The sequence below is a fragment of the Brassica napus genome, chromosome C2 (assembly GCF_020379485.1).
Source record: "Brassica napus cultivar Da-Ae chromosome C2, Da-Ae, whole genome shotgun sequence".
NCBI lineage: Eukaryota > Viridiplantae > Streptophyta > Magnoliopsida > Brassicales > Brassicaceae > Brassica > Brassica napus.
This window is the reverse complement of record NC_063445.1, coordinates 5,191,175-5,204,115: the sequence shown is the minus strand read 5'-3', so window position 1 is coordinate 5,204,115 and position 12,941 is coordinate 5,191,175. Positions and strand designations below refer to the sequence as shown.

General features: G+C 36.2%; 1 protein-coding gene and 2 pseudogenes across 1 annotated transcript; 1 reads left to right on the top strand and 2 right to left on the bottom strand.

Moving 5' to 3' along the window:
- The first annotated feature begins 427 nt into the window (after positions 1-427).
- Positions 428-2,375, top strand: LOC106408081 (annotated as a pseudogene).
- A 4,231-nt stretch (positions 2,376-6,606) lies between these two features.
- LOC111208034 lies at positions 6,607-7,108 on the bottom strand. The gene is made up of 2 exons (XM_022706730.1): positions 6,801-7,108; positions 6,607-6,667 (listed from the first exon to the last, which is right to left on the bottom strand). The coding sequence occupies exons 1-2, from the start codon at positions 7,106-7,108 to the stop codon at positions 6,607-6,609; spliced, it is 369 nt and encodes a 122-aa protein (XP_022562451.1).
- Positions 7,109-10,400: 3,292 nt separating this feature from the next.
- Positions 10,401-10,910, bottom strand: LOC125581803 (annotated as a pseudogene).
- Between the last annotated feature and the right edge of the window lie 2,031 nt (positions 10,911-12,941).

Here is a 12,941-nt window from a genome sequence, read left to right as displayed (position 1 = left end):
AATAAATTATCAATAATGTAAATAAACTAATTAACACCAAATTACATCAACTAATTTTGGTTTCATCAAAATCTAGAAAACACAAATATAAAACCGAAAAGGAAAAACCTAACTTTTTTTTTTATTAGAGCATGTTTATCCGGGGTTCTTAGTGAGGTTCTTAGTGTGTGGGCCCCCACAAAATCCTTAAGGATCGGTTACAAAAACTACTTATTAAGAACCAATTTTAGTGAGTTTCTTACACTGTTCGCGGGCTCCACTGACTCGTGGCGGCCCGCGATTGGTTTGCTTTTTAAGTTTTTTTTTTTTAGACAAAAAAACCTAAGAAACCCATTTGTGTTTCTTAGGGATAAACATGCTATTATCACCTAACTTCTTAATTGGAAACTTAGAATATAAAACATAATCTAAAAATATAATTAAAAAATTAAAAAAAAAGAAGTAAAAGTTATTTATTGGTTCAACCGGTGGTTCAACCGGTACTGGGTTCTGAGTTTTTGCGGGTTTCTAAATATTTGGTTTTTCACAAAATCCAAACCGGATTTTTTCTAGGTCACCGGGTTTACCGGTTCAACCACAAGTCCGGGTCGGGTTTAAAAACACTGATGAGACCATTATGCTAAGTGAAAGACGGTTTCATGCACCTTCTTCTTTTTTGAATTAGGGTTTGTGGATTTCACCACCAAGCCACCATGAAAGATTCACAAATGCCTCTCTCACCACCACCACGAAGTGACCTAGATCATGCTATAACTCCACAACAGACATCCCTCATGATCTCATCGTTGAGATACTCTCTCGGCTACCAGTAAAACCCCTCATGCGATTCCAATCAGTCTCAAAGCTGTGGTTCTCTGCCATCCGAACCAAAAACTTCGTTGACTCGTTCCTGACTAGGTCAAAAACTAAGCCTCGTCTCCTTTTGCCTTTCATGCACTTAGACCCCACAAAACGTTTCATATTATCCGCTCCTGAACACAATAGCAAGGAGGATGTCGACAAGTCCTCATCCACAGTCACCCTCAGACACTACATGACGATCTCGGATCCCGTCTACTATACCATGTCCCGACCCGTGAACGGTCTGATTTGTTGCATGCGTGATGGATCGATCGCAGTCTGTAATCCGGCCACTAGACAAATTGTGAAACTGCCAGATGTTACACGCAACAGAAGATGCATACATGCATTTCTTGGCTATGATCCAGTCGAAGATCAGTACAAAGTGTTGTGTGTCATGATGACGAGATTCGATTGGTCCCGCCCTCACCAACAAGATATCCAACGGGAGCATTTAGTTTGCACAGTGACATCATCTGAGAAACAAGAGTGGAGAAAGATTAAGAACACCACCATAGATATTTATCGTACCGTCATCGGCGGAGGGATATGCATTGCTGGCGCTATATACTACGAAGTTCGACAGTCAAGGATAGTTAGATTCGATGTAAGAACTGAGACTATTATGTTAATTAAAGCACCTGAAGAGTCAAATTTCTCGAGAACATTCCCTTCCAGTCTTTTAAATTAAAATGGAAAATTGGGAGGTGTAGAATATGATTACAAACGCGTTATGAGATTGTGGATTCTTGAGGATGCTGAGAAGCAGGAATGGTCGAGCATGACGTCTGTGTTGCCTTCTGAACTAAAATGTTTACTTGGGAGTTACGTAGTGTCTAAAGGAGATGTTCATACCGGCGAGCTTATGGTGTTTTATCCATGGTCATGGTCATGGTCATCTAAGCCATTTCGTATTTGCTATTATGATTTTAAGAAAGAGAGCATAATAAGAAAAGTCGAGGTAGTGGTGGATGGTGATTTAAGACGTATCCATGGGATCGGTGAGAAAAAATGTCAGTTCGGATGTTATCCAGGTTACTTTGAGAATATTAGGTTTTTGTGATCCTATCGTTAGCTTCTCCCTCTCAGTTTCAAACGTTACTTAATTGTTTTGTTGGAAATGATTAATTCCTGAAAATGGTTTTATTTAATTTTGTTTTGTTTGAAGATATTCGGCTTTGTCAGTTTTGCTAGTTAGGTATGGAGTGTGAATAAACAAAGAACCGATGACGAATAAGAGAAAATATCGTTGAGTTTAAAAAGATTATATCATATATCCTTACCAGCAAATTTTCAGTTCACAACATATATGATGCAACACACATCTCCAAGTAAATTTTGAATTTCCCAAGGACTCCACCTCATAATATCAAAACAAGCTTTTTAACTTATCAGCTCCTCTCTGCAACGGCTGGACGATGACGTAAAGCTTCATTCATCAGTCAAATGTGCAACTTTAAAAAAGCTCAACATTGTAATATGTTTGAATAGTTTCTTGATGAAAGAGCATAGAGGTATTACACTACATAAGGATATGTTGGAGGCGGCTAAGTCCGTGACCCGTGGGAGTAGAAAAATGTTTCTTCTTGCTTATCTTGATTTACAGGTTTGAGCTTGGGTTAGATTGTTCATGTACTTTGAATTTTTCTGTAGGTGTAAAAGTCTGCAGGGCTATTATACTGACCGGTTGGGTTTCTGATGAGGACAAGCTCGATGCTCCAAAACAGAATGCTTGCAGATCCTTCGTTTCTCTTGAAAGTTGGAACCAAGGTCTGTCAATGATTTAAGCAAAGACGAGGCAAAGACGGTGTAAAAGTAACTGCAGATCACATGCGAGCAGTTGTCTATCAGATGGTGTTTTGCCTTCAAATATTGGCCGTGGTTATGTGGTAAGGAGGTTGATAAGAAGAGCTGTTGGCAAAGGATGGTCTTTTGGGAATTGGGATAAATGGAGATGGAAAAGGTAGAGCATTTTTACGAACCGGTATGCAACCTGCCTTAGAAGTTTCCATCTAAGATCTTAATCTGATGGGGGCTATATATATATACCAGATGATAACCCACGCGCATGCGCAGAGTGAGTTTTTATAATAATGTTTGTTCATTAAATGGTTTTAACATTTTGCAACACTACAATCTTTATCGATTATAAAATGACAAATACAAATGTTGGTCTCTTAAATGTATCATCGTTGTTGGAGAGTTAATATATTACATCTTATTTTAATTAGTTTTAAGACTTCATATGCACAAAAGAAAATTAAGTTTTGCGACTGTCACAAATCACCAAAACCAAATAGGCAGCATCAATTGTATAATACGAAAGAAAATTAGGTTTTCTGCTCTCGATTTATTTACTATTGACTCTTCTTAACTGATTTCATTTTCTACCTCTGAAAAATTGTGCTTTCGTTCTCGTCTTTTTTTTCATTGATATGAGTTTATTTATTTTTTAACTTTTTCTATGAATTCGTTGAATTACATAAGTGTAAATTAAAAAAGATAGACATTTGTAAAAATTAGTTTAACTCGAGATACATATCTAATAATCAAAATTTTGAAGAAAATTACCGGCAAACTATATTAACAGGTTAATGTTCAAATCTAATATATCAAGTTGTTATATAATATAAGTGCAGACTCGAAATATAAATGTATGTCTAGTATATATTCACCAGTTCGGTCCAAAATACAACAAAACAAATTGCTTATTTTATTAACCTACGTTTTTGAGGTTTAGTTACTTAAGAGTATACATATAAAAATATATATAATACTTTACCATTCTAGTATATGTAAACTATGTATAAACTAAGAAATGTTTGATTTATTAAATGATAAACCAGAAAACTTATAATAAATATTACAAATCTCTCATTTTTACAGTTATAATAGCCAGGTGGGGTATTAGGGAGAAATAATATTAGACGAATGATCAAATTTCTCGTTCTTCAAACAAACTCAACTGGAGGTGACTGAAATCTTGTCATGATATTTCATTAAAAGCTTTTTAGGAATAAAAATCAAGATTAAATTATTTAATCTGAATGAAATAATATATATAGTGCTTTCAATATTAAAAATCTCTTCGATTTGAAGAAGTGTGCTTCTGACGTTGTCAAGATCAAATAAGATATCAGTAGCCACCTATTTAAAACATAATTTGTATACATAAAAGTATATACATTAGATTAAGCACATAAATCAAAATCAATACCTATTGTTAATTTACAATCACGTTTTTGGTAAATAAATCAAAACAACTTTATTGATATTGACATATATATATATAATATATATTTTAATATAAATATTTATTATTGACACTTCCTACTCATATGATTTTTTAACATTTGTATATTTGCTGTAACAAAAATTTAAACCGTTACTCACAAAATTTTGAATGTGAGATTTTCTAATACGAATTTCAAAATTAAAATATTAAGATCTCAGTAATTTTTCACTGCAAATTTTGAATTTAACATATTGATATATTTTTGTATAATTTATTTCAAATTATATTAAAATATATATATATAATATGAATATCTATTAATGAGACTTCATATTCATGGGATTTATTAGGGCTGAGCATTTTATCCGATACTAAAACCCGTATCTGAATTCGATCCGAAAATCTGAACCGAAGTAGCAAAATACCCGAACGGATATTGAATTCAGAGAGATTAGATATACGAACCCAAACGGGTAATATCTGAACCGGAACAGCTAATATTCCAACCCGAATGGATATCCGAAGATGACCAAACATAAGTATACTAACCATATATTAATTTCTAGTTTACTTCTTTCATTTTATTCAAAATATTTATATTAATGGTTCACATTGCTCATAATAAGATAATATACATATAATTATTGACAAAATCATTTGCTATTCACTTAAAATAGATATCAAGCTTTTGTTTCTTGCATTAACAAAAGTTGCATCTAAAATTTCAAAACAACAACTAAATTAGTGTCTTTCTATTTTTAAAATTTTATCTCCAAACCTATTAATAGTTTAATCTTTTAAAAATTAGAAAACAAGTTAAGTTAAAAATATATTTTAAATACAAAAAACTTAACCAATCAATAATTTATTTATTTTTTCTTCAAAATTTAAATATCCAAACCCGCACCAAAATATCCAAACCCGAACATAAAATACCCAAACCCGACCCGACGTGTATAAATACTCCAACGGGTTCTATACCTTTATACTGTAATCCCGAAAATCTTAAATACCCGATACGAACTCGAATGTGTATCTGAATGCCCACCCTTATGATATATGATCATTTGTATCTTGCTTGAACCAAAACAAAAGTTAAACCATTGATCACAAAATTTTTAATGTGAGACTTTTACCATTTTTAGTAATTTATTGTCATTTTAAAAAATTTAAAATATAACATATAAGAAAAAAATTATTTTTTTATTAAATGATTAATCTGATTGTTTAATTTATTTTAATAATATAAAATTAAAAAAAAAAAGAGGACACAAAAATTGTTATTAAATATGTATTATTCATAATCATTAATTGTCATATATATGTTAATCATATTAGGCAATTCCGTAACTTTTTTCGGATGACAAATATTATATTAACCATTTTAAACATTCAGTTTTAGTTATAAAATTTTTTTTGATATTTTTTATTTATATAAATAAGAGTTTATTAGGAAATAATATCAAAATTAGAGTAAAATTATTTATGTATCCAAATCAAATAAACCAAATCTCTATTTGTAGAGAACAAAAAATAATGAATTTTGATATAATTGTTTTTATATAAAAAGTATTAACTACAAAATAATTTATCTGAAGCAACGAGGATGAAAAAATATCTGAATAATTCCAACAACCAATTAAAAATTAACAGTTCTATGGACTTTATATCTATTCTATTAAAACAGGAATATGACCTATTGATATATGTGTGGTCCAATTATTTTAATACAATTATTAAAACCTCTTATTAATCACTTAAGAGAAATATTATACAAAGAAAAGCACAAATATAACGAAAAACACACAAATATAAAAATTAAATTTCTTAAAAAATGTAAAAAAAATATAGTTTATTTTTTAAGAAAGAAACAAAATCTCAGACTTTTACTCGCTAGTTAGGAGCGTGGAATTCAAAGATGTAATCTGATTAGTTTATGTTTTCAGTGTGGGTTTTACTTTCTTGTTTTTCAACCAGTTGAATCTTTTCAATTTGGTTTAATCCACGTCCTTTTTTTTCTTGTTTCGTATGTGTTCACTAGTTGAATATTTTTTTCAACTACCCCAATGTAAGTAGTCTTAGATTATGTACATTGGTTACATGGTTACAACACCCTATTTCTACCCCATATCACATTTTTTTTTTGAAAGAATGTTAAATTTTATTCATCAAAAAAAATTTTTTACATTAAGTGGGTCTTTGGCTAAACAAGGAAAACTTCTAACTCTGTACACCTTCCATACTTCTACCTTCTACCTTCTACCTTGCTATCTCCTAGCTATCAAAAATTATTTACAGCCTTGTACTAAACCAATACTGCAAGAGACCTTCCATGCCTTTCATTTTCTTCCTTTGCACCAGACTAAGCTTATTCCTAATTGACTTATCAATAAGCTTGGAAAGGGCTTGCGACGGCATATGGGGTTTTCCATGCCGGCGTTTGTTTCTTTCCCACCACAGTGTATATAAGGTGACTTGGAATGCATATCTGAGACAGAACCTCTTCCTTTTTTCCATTGTTGGGACAGAGATCAATTCGACAATGATGTTCCACTTATCCGTATATGATCTGCACAAAATCCCTTTAACAAGCTGTTCCCAAATCAATGATGAGAATAAGCACTAAAAAAAAAGATGGTTTCTTGTTTCGGTAGCCGATATACATAGCACACAAGTAGAGTCTACACCCTGACTCCAGCCAGATATGCGATCCATTGTTGCTAACCTGCCACGCATTGCAATCCAAGTCATGAAGGCAAACTTTGGTGAGGCCTGAGAGAACCAGATACTCTTCCCCCAGGTGCAGAGCGACCCTACTTCTCGCGTCTGCTGCCATGTCTCAGTGGTTGAGAAGTTGGTTTTGTAACTCGTCTTCCATCTCCACAAATCCACATCATCCGTTCCAGATCTTAGCTTTCCCTTAACAAAGTCCATCTCCTTTTCAATGTCGTTTAATATAAGCCGCCTGTGTCTTTTCCTTCTCCTTTGATTACAGACAGCTTCCTCCAAAGTAGTCTCCCTACGGATCCCCATTTCGAGTATACCTCTCTCCCCCAAGTAACTCAGACATCACCCCAAGCTCAGACCACCGATCTAACCAGAAGGAGATATGTCTTCCATTTCCCACCGCCTTCATATGAAATGTCCTGGCTACATGTCTCAACTTGAGCATTTTCCTCCATGTCCAAGAGCATGCTTGTGTTTTCTCATTAACTTCCCAGAAACTTTTCTTTTTGAGAAGATTAGTTCTGATCCACTTACCCTAAAGAGAATCACCATTAAGCATTCTCCAGATAAGCTTTAGACCATATACATGATTAACTTCCTTCAACGGCCTAATCCCCAGCCTCCCTCGCTCTTTGTTTTACAGATATCCTGCCACGCCACCTTAGCACCAGTAGACTTAAGTTCTGGCCCAGTCCACAAGAAAGCGGAGCAGAGCTTCTCAATCTCCTTTGAACATTTACTTGGTAGTCGAAAGACAGTGGCCCAGAAGTTAACAATGCTCATTATCACAGACTTAATCAATTTCAGTCTTCCTGCATAAGATAAGAACCGACAAGTCCAAGTGCTTATCCGGCCTCTGATCTTTTCAAGCAGTGGCAAGTAATGTTGTCTACCCATAGCCTGAGTCATCAGAGGAAGTCCCAAGTAATGAACTGGGAGCTTGCCCTCTGCAAACGGGAAGTTTGTGAGAATTCTGCTTTTCTCTCCTTTAGCAATCCCTGCCATAAAGATAGTTGATTTCTCTAGGCTGATAGAAAGACCAGACCACCCTGCAAATTCATCAAACACTGAGAGCACTCCTTCTATAGAATTCTTAGTACCTTCCACAAACACCATCAAGTCGTCAGCGAAGCAGAGATGGGTGAGGGCGAGAGATTAACACCGAGGATGGATTCCAAATTTCTTCTCCCTCAACGCTTTGTCTATCTTATATGACAGAACATTCATACAAAGAACAACGAGGTAAGGTGAAAGGGAACAGCCCTGGCGCAGCTCTCTTGAGCTCTGGAAATAGCCAGCTAAGTCTCCGTTAACTTGGACCGAGTAGGAGGGAGTGGTAACACATAACTTGATCCAATGAATAAATCTTTCTGGAAATCCCATAGCCACCAGACTGTTCATAAGGAATGAACACTGAACAGAATCAAAAGCTTTAGAAATATCCAGTTTCATAGCACAACAAGGAGAGATCGAGTTCTTGTGATAATCCTTTACTGCTTCTGAAGCCAGAAGCACATTTTCCATCAACAGCCTACCCTTCACAAAAGCAGACTAGTTTGCAACAATGATCCTGGGTAGTAGCTTTTTTAACCGGTTCGCAAGAATGTTTTAGACTACTTTATAGAGCACATTGCAACAAGCAATGGGTCTATAGTCCCTCATCTCCGTTCCATCTGTCTTCTTGGGAATGAGTGCCAATATTGTTGAATTAACTCCCTTTGGAAGGAAGCCCATCTGAAACACAGACTGCACCGCAACAGTGAAGTCATGAGCAATCACCGGCCATGCCATTTTGAAGAATTCACAAGGAAACCCATCAGGCCCTGGCAATTTATTCGATGGCATAGCAAATAGCACACTCTTAATCTCCTCAGCAGAAACAACAGCCTCCAAACCATTACAGTCCTCCAAGGAACATTCAAACTTCAGCAGGTTCCTTAGCTCCTCCACTGACACACCCTGATAGCTCTCCGGAACTTGGTTTAGGATCTCGGAAAAAAAATCTCTCCGCCTCTAGTTTAATCTCAGAATGCTGTTTGGCCATAGTACCATTCGGACATCTGTTCTCCCTCAAGGTGTTTCGGGCTTGCCTTGTCCTGATTGAATTGTGGAACGTTGTGTGTTCTTGGTCACCCACATCCAACCAGTGTAGCTTAGACCTCTGTTTAAGGAAGTCTTCTTTCAAGCCTACGAGGTGAAGCCATCTTCCATATGCCTCTGCTTCCTCTTGAACTGCCCCCACGCTTGGATTAGCCAGAGTACTTTTCTGCGTGTTACATAGCACCGCATGAGCTTCCTTTGTTTGAGTAGATAAGTTACCCAACTGCTCTCTACCAATCTCTCTAATCAGTGGCATAAGATTTTTTAACTTCTTGAAGAAACGGAACATATCAGATGTGGAGTGGAAAAGCTTCTCCGTTGACTCCCAGTACTCGAAAATACTTTTGCAACTCCAAAATTTGTGCAGGCAATGGTCTCTGGATGCAGTTTGACCAGGAACCCAACTGCGCTTGTGATAAAGCTAAGACTTCCCAAGAGTACATGTGTAGAGGAACTCCACGCAAATGCACCCATATTGGGGTTGCCTCCTCCTCCTGCTTATCTTCCTCTGACCTCGGCGTCCACTTTGAAACTACCATTGGGACTCCAACGATGTTCCATACCCCTTTTCAAAATCTTCTCTCTCGCTTTCGGGTTCGAAACTCGAAACCTCATTGTTGTAGCATTAACTTCAAAAACAACGATGCCGAAGCACCCCATACTTCCAGATCTTATTTAGCACCATATGAACTTTAGCAACATGGGGCGAGATGTCGAGGAACTTCCCCACAATGAAATCCTCCCACACCGGCGTAGAACTGGAGAGAACGTCATCTCGAATCTCTACCAAACGCACCCCATCCTTTTTCGAAATCGCAACCTCGTACTTCTTTAGAACCCTCTTGTCTTGCGCAACAGAGACCCAACTTGGGGGCACCGGCTTCGCCGCCACAAACGACACCAATTTACCCACTGAAGAGCATTCATCCTTGATTTCCCCTCGCCGGAGACCCAGGAGGGTCGCGCGGCGCATCCGAAACCATAGTCGAAACCCTTTCGCCAATCGCCAGAAAATCGCCCTCAGAGCAAAACGCAGCGTTTTTCTAGTGCACTTTTATCTATTCATCCACATATCATATTCTCTCTCTTATACATCATCTTTTCTTTATTCTCTACAATGGTTTTGTTTTAAAAAAAAATTATAACACCCTACCCTACCAATTTTATTTATTATACTTTTATTTTATTTTATGTTTTATTTTGTGATTACATATTATTAATAAAAATTATCATTTCAAATTAAATCAAATAATTAAGAATTAAATAAATTTATAAAATAATTTCAATTTTTCGTTTTTATTTTACATGTTAGTATTTTTAAAAACATTGTAAGTGATAAATACGAAAAATATAGATAATTATTTTTAAATCACATTCAATCACAAAAAACTGAAAACTGAAAATACAAAACAATAAACAAAAATCACACATTAAAACTAATAAAACACATATAACTTAATTAGTACAATAGACTTAACTTAGAATTTAAAAAATCTCATTAACCACAGAACATTCCGAATTTTGCTCATATGTGTTTGACCAAATCTGATTGCAATTCGTGATGGACATTTGAATACGGCAACTCGGATCTAGCACGCACATGATTAGGAAATGCATGTAGCACCTCCGTCGAAAATGGTTGCAGTGTACTAGATCAACTTGCCTCAGATTGATCATAAGCGTTCCAATGTTGAGCATACGTATCTCGCTCATCCTCAACAATCATATTATGCAATATGATACATGACATCATGATGATAGCCAAATCGGCTATGTCCCACATTCGAGCTGGTTCGCGAATGACTTTAAACCGAGCTTGTAACACTCCAAATGCACGTTCGATGTCCTTTCGAAATCCCTCTTGAAGTTGTGCAAATAACTTATATGGTTCACTTTGAGGAAGCCTGATCGATTTTACGAATGTAGGATAAGAAGGATATATACCTTCAGCTAGATAGTATGCCATATTATACTGACGTTGATTCACGAAATCACTGGTGCTCGATTTAGTGGTATTTTATGGGGATTCTATCTATCGCTGTAGGATTCCTATTCAAGATCACTGCAGTTCCTTTTCGGGCGGCTGTAGGACAGACGGCCGCCTATAGGTGGTAGGGTACGCTAAATTTGAATTGAGACGAAAGCTTTATAAAATGGATGTAGCAGTTGCTTGTCGGAAACCCAGAGTCTTTACTTGATCTAGGATGTGTGATCACTTTTGGAGTACTTCCTTGTTCGACAGCATCGAACACTGGTGAACGATCTAGAACGTTTATATTGTTCAATGTGCCTGGACATCCAAAAAAGACATGCCAAATCCATAGATCATGAGATGCAATAGCTACAAGAATAACAGTGGTGGTTCCCTTATCTCCTCTAGTAAATTGTCCTTCCCACGCTTTAGGACAATTTTTCCATTCCTAGTGCATGCAATCAATACTCCCAATCATCCCTGGGAACCCTCACATTTCACTAACATGCAAAATTCTCTGCAGATCATCTTGAGTTGGGACTCTGAGATACACTTGTTCATACAGTCGTGTGACTCTTTTACAGAATCTACGCAAACACTCCAACGCTGTAGTACCTCCTATTTTGATGTATTCATTGATCGCGTCAGCCGCCACACCATACGCTAAAATTCGCATGGCGGTGGTATATTTTTCTAATGGAGATATACCTTCTTTCTTGGCTGCCTCAAATCGTTGGGTGAAATAGTCGTCACTGCTTGATAAGTCCCCAACGATCCGAAGGAAAACATATTTTTGTGTCCGGAATCGCCGACAAAACATCAAATCGTCATATGTAGGTTGATTGGCAAAGTAGTCGTCAATCAGTCTTTGATTTGCCGCTGCATGATCTCTCGTGAAATATCTTCTCTTGCCACGAGATGGATAGCCTTCCTCTATTTTCTTTCGACGCTCCCTAAAATGGTTGAGGATAAATGTATCTTCAATTTCAAATTGCTTTTTGTAAGCTTCGATATAAAAAAATATTTCTGGTTGATCCATTGAATTTTTTTTTTTAGCAAAGTGAGATTTGTGGTAGTGGTACATTAATGGAAGAATGAGTCTCATTTATAAAAAAAAAAATGAACCAAAGGATTTCTTGGTTGGAAGATAAGATTCTCAATTATAAAAGCTTAACGTGCCAATATAACATTACTAAAGCATAAAATACAATACACATTATTAAAGGAGAAAATGACAAACAAACATTATTAAAGAAGAAAATGACAAACAAGCATTATTAAAGGATGGGGTGATATGATGTAGACAACCGTGGGGTGACATGATAAAGAAAAAAATGGAGTGACATGATACATACAACCACTCGTGACTACAATTACTTTCCAAATAAGTCATGGCTCAACTGCTGCAACAGCTCTCTGATGTGGTCATTGAGACAATCCTTTTCACTTAGCTTCAGCCATATCTTCATCTTCTTAGCACGAGTCTTTTCTTTCATCAATTCGTTTGCTTCATATTGCCTTTGGGTTGCCTCCTTTTGCATTAGGTTTGCCTCTTCTTGCAACATGGCTAACTTTTCCAAGTGTTTAGACTCTTGTGCTTTCATTTTCATGAATTCATTAAAATCTTCGTTGACCACTTCTAAAAATGCACCCTTACCCTTTCTTTTAGCCTTTTTCTTAGCTGCATCCCTTCCCATTGGACGAGCGCTAGATCCTATAAAGTTGGGGTCACTCTCATGAGATCTCTTTGATCCACTGCTTCCAGAGCCAAGATTTCCCCCTACCTTGCTACCATAACGTGGTTGATCACAGACAGCGATCCATTCTTTCATATATTTGAAAGTCCCATTGCCAGCACTTGAATATAATTCATGTTCTTTCTCCAATACATCATCTTCCGACCACCCGCTTTGTTGCATATGTTTAACGTTATCGTATGCACCAACCCATTTGACTAACTTTTTATTCACGTAGTTGTAGTGATTCCTGCATGCATTTCCGTCACGTGGAGGATCAAATGAGCAATACTCATTACAATACTCAGCAATTTTATCCCAATATGAATCA

Bases quoted from the DNA above. Each gene is read 5' to 3' on its own strand.
- LOC111208034 (XM_022706730.1), bottom strand. From the start codon at position 7,108: ATGGGGATCCGTAGGGAGACTACTTTGGAGGAAGCTGTCTGTAATCAA. The intron at 6,668-6,800 runs GTTAGCAACAAT...ATTTGGGAACAG, and splicing joins TGGATTGCAATGCGTGGCAG to CTTGTTAAAGGGATTTTGTG.